Below are 12,773 nucleotides of genomic sequence, written 5' to 3' on the forward strand. Positions count from 1 at the left end.
GGCCAGCTGCAAATAGCCATCAGCCCGTCATCCATGCTGGCCAGGCACCCAAGCGGGACCCCTACCCTGATCTGGGACACTTTCAGGGTAAACCAGCTGGCCCCCACCCGTGCACCAGGCCTCTATCCTATACTACAGACAGGGCAGGACAGCGCGAGCTGCCATCCAGGCCCCATGTGCAGCCCTGGGCAGCGGGGCATAAGCCCCGCCCCCAGCTGGGACCCCTGTGTGCCACCTGAGCCCCCAGCCGGGACCCCGTGCTGCCTAAGCCCCGCACTGCTAAGCCCCACCCCAAGCCAGAACCCTATGACTATTGGAGAGCAGGAAAGTGCCGCTGGGCTCTGGGTCGTTGTGGTGATCCGGCCATCGGTAAGTAGAAAAGTGCTGCCTGCAGGCAGCCCCCCAGTTGGCCTGATCCAGGAGCAAGGAAAGCAAGCCAGGCCTGCAGGCAGCCCCCAGCTGCTCCTTCCCCCCGGTCGCCATGAGGATCCCGGAGCAGGAGAGCAAGCCTGGTCTGCGGGCAGCCCCAAACTTTGCATGCTCCCAGTTTCCATGCGGATCTGGAAGCAGGAGAGCAAGCCCAGCCTGTGGGCAGCCCCCAGCTGGGCCTGCCCCCCGGTCGCCAAGGTGATCCAGGCGCTGGAAAGCCTGGCTTGCAAACAGCACCCCCATCCTGGCCATAGCTCAATGGAGAGTACAACATGCAGTGGAGGCCAGGAGCCTGAGAGATCAACACAGAGGGGCTCTTGCTCCAAGCCTCCATGGTGTGGCTGGGGGCAGGCCCCCAGCAGACACACACACACACACACACACACACACACACACAGAGGACGCCTGCTCCAAACCTCTGCTGCCAGACTGTGGCCATCAGTAGGACAGCCACTGAGGGCTCCCGGACTGTGAGAGGGGCAGGCTGGGCTGAGGGAACCCCACCCTCCAGTGCATGAATTTCCTGCACCGGGCCTCTAGTAATCTATAATAATAAAAGGCTCATATGCTAATTAGACTTGACAGCCAAACGACCTTCTGCATGAAGCCATGGTGGCGGGGGTTGAGGCAGAGGCAGTTAGGGGCGATCAGGCATCAGGCAGGCAGGCAAGCAGTTAGGAGCCAGCAGTCCCGAATTGCGAGAGGGATGTCCGACTGCCAGTTTAGGCCTGATCGGCAGTCTGACATCCCCCGAGGGGGTCCTGAATTGTGAGAGGGTGCAGGCCGGGCTGAGGGAACTGCTGCCCTCTCCCCCAACCCCATGCACGAATTTCATGCACTGGGCCTCTAGTAATAATAATAAAACATAGGCGATGTGAGGCCCGGAGGCGTGCTCACACCAGGAACCCAATCTGCTGGCATTTGACCCTGGGCCTCCCAGCCTCCAAAGCCGAAAGAAACACAGCTCCGTCCTTTGAGCTGCGGGTCCTAGGATGCTGTCACGGAGCCTGGAGCCTGCGCTGGCCGAGTTCCCAGTCCACCCGCGGAGTCACATCAACAAGCCCGTGCAATCTTGCCCTGGGAGCCAGGCTCGCTCCCTCCTGTCACTGCGGAGCCTCCTGCACAGTGGGACGTGTCACGCTGCCCGCCCCCCCCTCCGGGTCAGCCCGCAGGGCCTGCATGGTGGGGGGGTCCTACCCCCTAAACTCACACACTGCTGTGCACCTAGTCTGCTCCATGTGAACTGCCAGGAGTGCAGCCTTTCCCAGGACCCGGGGAGGGGGTGTCCTCCCTCCAGGTTGGGGGACTAGGAGATGATTCGAATGTCAGAGGCCACGCCCTGAGCCCTGCCAGTCCTCCATGCCCTGGTGCGGAGCTGTCCCGCGCAGCAGGGCTGGAGACCTGGGGAGTTCACCTGCTGGCATGGCACCTGTGGGCGTCCAGGTCTCCTTGCATGGGGGGGTTGGGGGGGGCAGAGCGAGGGAAAGCTGGGGTCTGAGCTGCTCCTGCTTGGGAGATATAAGTGAGGATGGGAAGGGGGCAGAGGAGGGCTACTCCAGGCCAATGGGGACCCCAGTTCAGCAGGGATGAGGTCCAACAGCTCTACCTTATTCTCAAGTTCAGCTTCAGCGATGCCGGGGACACACAGTGGTGTGTGTGTGTGTGTGTTGGGGCGGGGCGCTTGTCCTGGGGGGCCTGGGCCTGGGTGAAGGGCCTGGGGCCTGTCCGGCGTGTGGCTGCGGCACTGGGGTTCTGGGGAGAGAGACACGGGAAAGGGGATGTGAGCAAGCCCAGGGCTGGGCAACACCAGCTGAGCTTCCCTGGTATAGCTGCTAAGAGCTCCCTGCACACGCCTCGCAGTAGCCCGGCCAGGGTTCAGGGTGTGTCTGTCTGTCCACCCCCAGCTCCAGCACAGGGAATGCCGGGAGAATGGACAGGCCGGTCACCACGTGGAGGTCAGAGAGTTGATGACAAAGAAGACGTGGGCGGCTGCACTGCCGGAGCTAGCGCCCCTGGTGCCCGGGGATGGCTTCCAGCAGAGGTGACAGGGCAGGAGGAAGGGAAGTGAGAAAGGAGGCCAGACCTGGGGGCCGATGTCATGTGAGCAAGGAGAAAGCAGAGCGCTCCTTACCCACCGCCCTCAGCGACTTCACCCCCTCACTGTCCCTGGGCCCACAGCAGGTCCCACAGCTGGGAATGTTCCTCCTTGTCCCCTCAGAGTCCAGGCCACGTCCAGTCTGCCCTGTTGTGCCCAAGAGCCACCAGCCAGCGGGGCCTCCAGTCATGGCCCCAGCCTTGTAGCACCATCACCGCCTCTACCAGGCAGGTCCTGAGGTCATCTGCCCCCCCCCCCCGCCCCCCGCCATGGGGAGCATCACTGAGCGTGGACAGAGGGCATCTGCCCGTCTTCTCTCCTCCAGCGCCCACACAGGGCACAGGCTCAGTCTGTTTGTCGGGTGAATGAATAAACAAATGAGTGAATGATTGAATGGGTGAAAAACTGAATTGGTGAATGAAGGAGTGAGTGAATGGGTAAATGAATTGATGAATGGCTGAATGACTGAATTAATGAATGAATGAATGAATGAATGAATGAATGGGTAAATGCATGAATGGATGAATGAATGAGTGAGTGAGTGAATGAATGGGTGACTAAATGAATGGGTGAATGAAAGAGTGAGTGAATGGGTGAATGAATGAATGAATGAATGAATGGGTAAATGCATGACGACTCCCCAGTGCCCACTGAAGGCACCAACAACAACTCTGCCTGGGCAGGACTCAGACACCCACCCGTGGTCTGGCAAGCCTCGGATCTGCAGAGGCCCCTGCTTTCACCCTCGTGGGTCAGGGCGGCCCTCACCCAGGTCCAGAACATGCTGGATGGACCTGCCTCTGAGGGTCTCTGGGCTGTGGGGTGTCCTCCCACTCTGTGCAGAATGAATGGATGAGGGAGAGAATGGGTGAATGAATGAATGAGTGAGTGAATGAATGAATTCCTGAAATAATGGCTGCCCCTGACACTTTACCTAAGACCCAACTGTACATTTACATGCCTGGTGTAGACACCAGAGCTCAGAAAAGTCCCTAATGGGAGGACCTTAAGAGACTCCTGTGTCCCCTCCTCAGATGTCCTCAGTGGTTCTGGTTCTGCTCTGGAGCTGCAGGAAAGACCCGAGATTGGGCAGGACTCGGTGCTGGCTTTCTGTCTGTCCTGGGCTGCGGGGTGTCTGCCTGCTCTGTGCAGAGAGAGGAAGGGCTTGGACTCTGAGGTTCCTCTTTTGTGAACGGCCGAGATCTCGTGCTCCTCCCCAGCTTCCGTGGTCACACCATGGTCCCCCCTCCCACTGTCTTGATTCTTTTTTCACCCACAGGAGCCCAGAAACGCTCCATGTCAGAGATGCTGTGGCTGCTGCCTCTGCTGTGGGCAGGTGAGTGTCTGAGGGGAGAAGGGGGCGTAGGGCGGGGGCTGCGGCTGACCCTCCTTTCCCTGCAGGGTCCCTGGCTCAGGATACAAGATACACGGTGACAGTGCAGACACCCGTGACAGTGCAGGAGGGCCTGTGTGTTTCTGTGTCTTGCACCTTCACTGCCCCGTGGACCACTCGGATTTCTATCCCTACATATGGCTACTGGTTCCCAGAAGGAGCTAATGTATTCCACGATGCTGCTGTGGTCACAAACAACCAGACTCGTAAAGTGCAGGAGGAGACCCAGGGCCGATTCCACCTCCTCGGGGATCCCCAGACCAAGAACTGCTCCCTGGACATCAGAGACGCCAGGAAGACAGATGAGGGATTATATTTTTTTCGAGTGGAGAGGGGACTTTACCAAGGGTTTAAATATTCTTATGTACAGGACATGCTCTCCGTGCGAGTGACAGGTAAGGAATGGGCTCCAGAAGAGGCCTTGGGAGAAGTTCATGGTGGTCCCGGACAGGACTGGGATGGGGCCCCATTCTGTGAGGGGGTTGGGGTACAGCCTGTTGGGCTGAGAGGCAGGAGCTGGACCAAAGCCCGAGGCTTCTCTCAGGACTGCACCTGGGACCCTCCCTCCTGATCCCCTGTCTCCTCCTCATCATCAGCTCTCAACCACACACCCCAGATCCTCATCCCGGAGACCCTGGAGAGCGGCCTCCCCAGGAACCTGACCTGCTCTGTGCCCTGGGCCTGTGAGCGGGGCACGCCCCCCATCTTCTCCTGGACGTCAGCTGCCCACAGCTCCCTGGGCCCCAGGACCCGTCTCTCCTCCGTGCTCACCCTCACCCCACGGCCCCAGGACCACGGCACCAACCTCACCTGTCAGGTGCATTTTTCTGCCGCTGGTGTGACAGTGGAGACAACCATCCAGCTCAACGTCACCTGTGAGTGCTGTGTCGGAACACAAGTCCCTGAGGGTGTGCAGAGCAGGAGGGCCAGGCTGGTGTGGTCGGTGCTTTTGGCCTGGGGACCTTGCTGTGTAGGAGACTTGCAGGAGAAAGCCCTGTCCCTCTTGCATTTCTGTGGTCTCTGAGGGTGGAGGGGGAATGTCTAAATGATCCTTACTCCATCTCAGTCCACCGAAGAAGGAATTCCTCTCTTCCTGTCCTAGGTGCCCCACAGAACCCTTCATCAGGTGGTTGCCTAGGAGACAGTGCAGGTGGGAAGGAGCCTTCTGTCATGGGGCATTGACTGACGTAGGTCTCTGTCTGGGTGATTCAGAGCTGGACTTCAGAGTTCAGCAGGGGGGTGTGGGTGCAGTTAAACATGAACACCCCATCTGACCTCTTCCCCAATACCCTCCAACCACAGTCTGGCCAGAGTGACCACAGCCGTCTCCCTGCCCACCCTAACAGATGCTCTTTATCTTGCCCCAGTTACAAATGCCTTGAGTCATTTTTAGAGTAGACTTAGGTTTTAAGAGAAGTTATAAATTCACAGCAATATTGAGCAGGAGACAGAAGGTAGAGAGATTTCCCCTAAAGCAGTCACACCCTCCCTCAAATGCACATCCCCCACCAGAGGGGACATTTGTACAATCGATGAACCGACACTGACACATCATTGTCAACCAAAACTCATATTTATGGTTTACTCTTGGTGTTGTACACTCGATGGGCTTGGACATTGTATCATGACATCTGTACACCATTATAGCGTCATGCAGAGCAGTTTCACTTCTCTGATAATCTCTATGTTTTTGCCTGCCCTCCCCTTGGCCCTCACCTTGACCTGTCTCTGGAGCCCTCTCCTCCTCCTGCCTTATTCCCATTGGTGATGGCATCTGGTCCCCACCCCGACTGGTCAGTGACTCTGTTAGGACTCTCTGAGAAGTTCCATCAGACTGTAACAGGTGATGCTCAGAGACACATCCCTGACCCCAGGGCTCCTGGGAGGCCAAATGAGACCACAAAAGCTGGGTCTCACCTGAAGGTCTGAGAACCTCCTGGATTTCACCTTCTTCTGGAGGCACAAAAGACCACCTGAGAGACAGGGCCAATGGAGGCCAGGAGAGAATACTCTGACACCTTCCTAGGAAGGAAGAAGAGAGGTCTTTCAGCAACCCACAGCGCTCTGTGTGTGTCTCTCCCTGGAGTGCCCATGGGACACTGAGGCTCAAGATACTACTACAGCGAGGTCTGGAGTCTGTGGCAGAGAAACCCTAGATGGAGAAGAACCCAGGTCCTAGAAAAGATGAGGTTTGCTGCACAGGAGTGTGGGGACTGGATAGGAGATGTCACATAGACCGTGTCCTTCACCCCATGGTCCTGGAGGACCTAGTTGCTCAGCCCTGGATGGGAGGAGAGGGGAACCCATCTCTTCCTGATTGAGAAGAGGGGATACATGCCTGCTCATCAAGCTTGGAGTTCGCCCATGTCTCTCTTGTCTGCAGGGGAACTGAGGACGAAGACAGATGTGGTTCGGGCGGCCGTCGGGGGAGCCAGTGTCACTGCACTGCTGGCTGGCTGTCTCTGCCTCATCTATTTTGTGTGAGATGGGACAGGTGTGGGCCAGAGGTGGAATATAGGGATCTGGAGGGGTTGTGAGGGCCCAGAGCAAGGGTAAGGGGTGCCATGGTGGTGAGAATCCAGACTGTATCCACTGAGCCAGGCTTGCATCGGGGTGAGGGTGGTGGTGGTGGGGGAAAACCTTGTTCCAAAGTCTTGTTATGAAGGCTCCTGGTCTTGCCCCACCCTTGGCCTTCCCTAGTCACTCACTCCAGCCTCAAATTGTGACCCTGTGTCAAAGACCCTGGCATCTCCCAACAGAGTGAAGACCCGCAGGAAGAAAGCCAGGACAGCCATGGGCATGGACAACATCCACACTGCCACGGGGCCAGCTTCCCTGGTGAGTAACATGGACATCCTGGCATGCAACCCTGCCCCACTTCCTGGGTGACCCTCATTTGCGTTCCATTCAGCGTGTCCAGAAATGAGCTCTTCATCTTTCCACTCCTTTGGAAAATGTAGGTTTTATTATTATTCAGGTATGTCAGGCCAACAGATCAGGAGACAACTTGTTGATTTGTTCCTCACAGTTCCCAAGAGGAGGGGAAAACGTCACACCACAGGGCCACACAGGGCAGCACCAGGGTCGGTCAGGGGGCAGAAGGAGTAAAGGGGAAAATGTGGGCAGGAACCTTGATGATGGTTTCCATGGGGAAGGTGAGGTGAGGCAGGGGGAGCAGGCTTAGGACTAGCTAGTTTGAATAATTTCAAAAGGCTCTGGGGTGTAGGGGCTGTCTCTCGTTGTCTGGTCCCTGGTCCTGGTGTGATCAGGGCAGGAGGGGACTGGTCAGAAGTGTAAGAGTTCTATAAAGGAGATGGTTGGAGGCATGGAGTTTGGATTGGACTGGTTGGTTTGCAATATGAAAGTCACACTTAGAGGCAAGTCCTTTACTATCTCTAGCAATTAGCTAGTCCTGGCAGGGACAGTTTCTCTAGGGTTATCAAAGCCCCAAATATCAAAACATAAAATGCACATGATTAATACACCCCCAAAATATACTTCTGCTGGGCTCTCCATCTCACCAATGGTATTCTTGTCCCTGAAACCCAAAAGAGACCCGGCCCTGTCCTTCCCAGTCCTCCACCAGCTCTTTCTGCACTAATACACTGCAAAGCATGTCTACTGAAGCCCTCCTACCTCTCCTCCCCAGCACTGCCACATCACACCCAAGTCTGAAATGCACTGGTTCTCCACACTGCCGAGCACCCAGACAACTTGGTCTGGCATTTGAGGCAGGAAAAACCAGTCACTTTCCATGCTTTGTGCCTCCCACACTCGCCTGTTCATTCACCTCCAGCAAAGTATGCTTTTTGCATCTCAGAATCATAGCTTGGCTGTCCCCTCCTCTTCACCTGCCTGCCTCAACCCGCCCTGCTCCTGCTCATCCTCCAAATTCTGACTCTCATCGAACTCTAACTTATGTGGGTACTGCTGTGAGGTTTTTGAGCACATGATCAGCCATCACCCATGCATTTATCTTTTCCTTCGGCCAGTATCTCCCACTTGTCAATATCTGTATTTTTACAAATTATTATGTTACAAATGTAAAATGTCCCTGCTGAGCTTGCAGATGGCCACCTTCTTGCTCTCTCATGGCCTTTGCTGAGTGCCCATGCATTCCTGGTCTCTCTTCTTTTTATAAAGACTTGAGTCATGTTTTGTCCAACTCTAATGACCCCATTTAAAAAATTAAGTACCTCTTTAAAGGTCTTATCACCAAATACAGTCACATTGGGAGTTAAAGCTTCAACATATGAATTTGGGAGACACAGTTCAGTCCATAAAACAGACTTAATCAGGGCATCGGTGATGAATCTGGTGTGAAGCAGTTGGGGTCTGGATACATTTTGCAGGTGGGGTCAACAGGATTTGCCAATGGAATGATAGTGTGCACTTGGGTGTGAGCTCACTGTCTTTACCTCATAGGTGTCATAGACGTCAAGGAGGACTCCATAGATGTCATAGATGTCCAGTGATGTCATAGAAGTCCATCTATAGTCATAGATGCCCTTAAATACTTATAGATGTCAAAGATTACTCTATCGATAGTATAGATGCCCAGAAATGTCACAGATATTCAAAGATGGTCAGATGTCCATTGATTTCATGGATATATTCATGGATGTCACAGATGTCCAATAATGTCATAGGGGTCCATAGATAGCCATAGATGTCCACAAATGTCCATAGATACCAAGGATGATTCTAATGTGGTTGCCCTGAGCAACTTAAAGAATTGAAATAAGAATTCTTGAAATTGCCAACTCTGCAGGAAAGGTATGTTTTTGAGAGGTGATCAAACTTTGCTTTGGTCACGGTAAGTTTGAGGCACTTCTGAGATGTTTATGGGAAGAGGACAAGTAGATGGCCAGAGTCTGGAGTTCAGGAGAGGGGTCCAGGTGGGAGGCACGGAGATTTGGGGGTCTTCCACATGAAGGTCTGATAGTGGATGAATCCAGCAAGGAAAGAAGGGGCCTGCGGACAGAGCCCTGGGGCCCTCCAGCACTTAGAGTCAGGGAGTTGTGGTGGAAAGAGCAAAAAGACCACTGAAGAAAAATAATTCACCAGGAGAGTGTAGAGTTGGGTCATGATGGCCACGTGGGGATGGAACTTCAAGGGGGCGAGAGTGCTCACCTTTTTTCAAATGCTAATAAGTCTGGTAAAATAGGGTCTGAGAAATGACTTTAAATCAGTGGTTCCCAACCTTTCTTTGGCCACTCCGCACCTAAGCATCTCTAAAATCCTGATACCCTTCTACCCCTCTGACATATAATTCTTATTATTCAAAAAGTGAACTCCTATTCACGTGGAGGAAGCCTAAAAGGCCATTAAATGGTCTAAACAAGCTTCCAAAGAACATGGCACCTGTGAAAGAGAAAAATAAAAGAATGAAAGGACAGTTGAAGTACTGAGGAAGAAATCACTAAGAAATTGTTTTTAAAAATAACATAATATGAAGTGATATTAAAAAAATAGCAAATTTTCAAAACATATAATAGAGAACTGAAATGCATAAATACATCACAATATATATTTATATGCTGTATATGAGGCCCCTAGAACCATAAGAAATGCAAAAAATTCACTGTTAATAACTCATTCCCCAATTGCCCCCCTTAAAAATCAAATTCTCCCCCCTGCCCCGTGGGGCGTGTGCCCCACATTGGGAACCACTGGCTTAAATTTAGCTAAGTGGCATCAGAAATGATCTGGACAAAAGCAGATCTGGTGGCCTTACAGAGGCAGATATCTTCATTGGCTTGAGTTCAAGGGAGAATGGAGGAAGAGGAAGTGAAAAGCCTCGTTTGAGAAATGTTGCAGTAACTCTGCAGCCAAGGAATGAGTCTATAGCAGAAAATGGCTGTACTCCTCAGTCCCTTGGAATTTCTGAGTGATAGAAGAGTCTTTTTTTTTTTTTTTTCTAATGAGGCAACATTTTTGTTGTTGTTGTTAATCCTTACCTGAGGATATTTTCTCCACTGATTTTTTAAAAAGAGTGGAAGGGAGGGAGGGCAAGGGTAAGGGAAAAAGAGAGAGAGATAAACAGAAACACACCCATTTATTGCGTTTCATAGGTGCCAGACTGGGGCCAGGAATCAAACCTGCAACCCAGGTACCTGCCCTTGACAGGAATTCAACCCATGACCCTTTAGTGCTCGGCTGGCACTCTAACCACTGAGAACACCCAGCCAGGGTGTAATGAGGCAACTCTTGTGGATTCCTGGGTGGGGGCTGGTCACCAGAAAGACTGAGCTATAATTAGAAGCTTAGACATTTCAGCTCCATCCTCCATTCTCCAGAGAGGGGAGAGGGCTGGAAATGGAATTAATTATTGATCATGTCTACATGATGAAACCTGCATAAAAATGCTGAGTATGGGGCTGAGGGAGATTTCAAGTTGGTGCACTTGGCGACAACATAGAAGCTCCTTGCCCTTCCCTCATACCTGGGCCCTTGCATCTCTTCATCGGATGCTCATCTGTATCCTGTATCACATCCTTCCATAACAAGCTGCTGTATGGCTAGTTACCCTGAATCCTGTGAGTCACTCTAGCGAATTAATTGAACTTGAGGAGGGAATCGTGGGGACCTCTGATTTACAGCCAGTTGGACAGAAGCACAGGTGGCAACCTGGACTTGTGATTGGCATCTGAAGTGGCAGTGGGGGTGGGGGATCCTGTGGGACTGAGCCTTTAACCTGTGGGATCTGACAATATCTTCAAGCAGATGGCGTCAGAACTGAGTCCAGTTGTAGGATGTCCAGCTGGTGTCAGAGAATTGCTTGGTGTGAAAGTAGAGGAGATCCCTGGCTGGGTGGCTCAGTTGGTTAGAGCGTCATCTCATACACCAAAAGGTTGCAGGTTAGATGCCTGGTTGGGGCACATACGGGAGGCAACTGATCCATGTTTCTCTCTCACATCGATGTTTCTCTCTCCCTTCCTCTCTTTCTATAAATCAATAAAAACATATCCTTGGGGGAGGATTTTTTTAAAAAAGGGAATAAAGGAGAGACACACAGGAGGAGAAGTTCTTTTTCATAAACATCCAGTGTTTGGCACAAAGGAGAGCTCTGAGAGACCAGGGGATGAGTTCATGACCAGGAGATGTGTGCTCTTGAGAAGTAACTAACTTCTCTGAGACGTACTGTCTTTCCTTGTAAAATAAGAGTATTTCCCACAAAGGTCTGTGAGAGTGGTCACTAGAATTGGAAAGCAACCAATAAGAGCTATCTTTGTTGGATAAGTGATTAAATGGGACCTTGAGAAATATTCAATAAAAGAATGAAAGAATGATCTGACCGATATTTCTCAGTGGTTAGAGTGTCAGCCCACGCACACAAAAGGGTTGTGGATTCAATTTCTGGTCAAAGGCACGTACCTGGGTTATGGGTTCCATGCCCGCCCCTTTCGGAGTGCATGCAGGAGGCAACCAATAGATGTGTCTCGCTCACATCGATGTTTCTACTTCTTTCTCTCTCTCTCTCTCTCCCTCCCCGCCTCTCTAAAAATCAATGGAAAAAGATATCCTCAGGTGAGGATTAACAAAAAATAAATTTTAAAAATTTATTTTAAAAAATGGGAGAATGAACAAAGATCCTATTACAATCAAATTCATTGCAGGAACTCCTCCCGCTGTCCCCACCCTGCTCTGACTCTTTTGTTCTTTGCTCTCCACACAGGGTCACCGGAAGACTCCGGAGTTAGACAGCCCAGTGGCTGACTCCACTAGCTCTGCAGAGGCCGCCCCGACCTTGAGGGTGGAGCCAGAGGTTTATTATGCCTCCCTCCGCTTTCAGGGGAAGAACCCTCCTCAGACAAACACCGAACCGGAATACTCAAATGTCAGGACCCAGTGAGAGGCCAAAATGTCCATATCCCTCTGGGAGGAAGGGGGACCTACCAGCTGACTTTTGAAGAGCTCACATCCCCACAGGCAGTGGGTTTATAAACTACTGTAGATGCCTTTCCTGGTATGTTGGAACTATCTTAGACATTGCAATCAGAGAGACCTGGGAGCAAGTTCATGCTCTTTCCGTCGATTAAGAAAAATATATGACACCACCTGAGCCACCTTACTCCTCCGGGACTTGATTTCCTGATTTGTGATCAGGCATAAGAAGTTCTACATCGCAGGGTTGCTATGAGCATTAAATAAAAGTAGTCATGGAACCTGGCGGGCAGCTCAGTTGGTTAGAGTGTTGTCCTGTTACACCAAGGCTGTGAGTCTCAGTCAGGGCACACACAACAATCAACCAATGGCGCCGGCTGGTGTGGTTCCGTTGGTTGAGTGCGTCCCGTGCGCTGAAAGGTTGCTGGTTTGATTCCATGCCCAGGTTTCTGGCTTGATTCCCAGTAGGGGCCGTGCAGGAGACAGCTGATCAATGCCCTGCTCTCGCATCCATGTTTCTCTTTCTCTCTCCCTCTCCATTGCCCTGTCTTTCAAAAAAAAATCAATGAAAATATTTTTAAAAGAAGAACCAACCAATGAATGCATAAGTGGAACAACAAATCGATGTCTCTCTCTCTCTCTCTCTCTCTCTCTCTCTCTCTCTCTCTCTCTCATCAATTAATAAAATTTTTTTTAAAAAAAATGCATATGGTGCCTGGCTGGTGTGGTTCAGTGGTTGAGTGTTGACCTATGAACCAGGAGGTCATGGTTCAATTCCTGGTCAGGGCATATGACTGGGTTGTGGGCTCAATTCTCTCTCATTATTGATGTTTCTCTCTTTCCCTCTTCCTTCCTCTCTGAAATCAATTTAAAAAGATATTTTTTCTTTTTTTAAGAATTCTTTATTGTTGAAAGTCTTACATATGTCCCCTTTATTCCCCCATTGACCCCCTCCAATCTACCCCCGCC

General features: G+C 51.9%; 1 protein-coding gene across 1 annotated transcript; it reads left to right on the forward strand.

Annotated features, from left to right (window-relative positions):
• Positions 1 to 306: 306 nt before the first annotated feature.
• Positions 307 to 12,499, forward strand: LOC308530669 (myeloid cell surface antigen CD33-like; the record flags this gene model as incomplete). Its single annotated transcript, XM_081107365.1, has 10 exons — positions 307 to 369; positions 2,334 to 2,470; positions 3,559 to 3,623; positions 3,804 to 3,860; positions 3,926 to 4,312; positions 4,514 to 4,792; positions 5,020 to 5,067; positions 6,301 to 6,397; positions 6,677 to 6,755; positions 11,596 to 12,499. 10 exons carry the CDS (start codon positions 307 to 309, stop codon positions 11,770 to 11,772), a joined length of 1,389 nt encoding a protein of 462 aa, XP_080963491.1. The 3' UTR covers positions 11,773 to 12,499.
• Between the last annotated feature and the right edge of the window lie 274 nt (positions 12,500 to 12,773).

This window comes from Myotis nattereri (genome assembly GCF_964212035.1).
Source record: "Myotis nattereri genome assembly, chromosome: 15".
Lineage (NCBI taxonomy): Eukaryota > Metazoa > Chordata > Mammalia > Chiroptera > Vespertilionidae > Myotis > Myotis nattereri.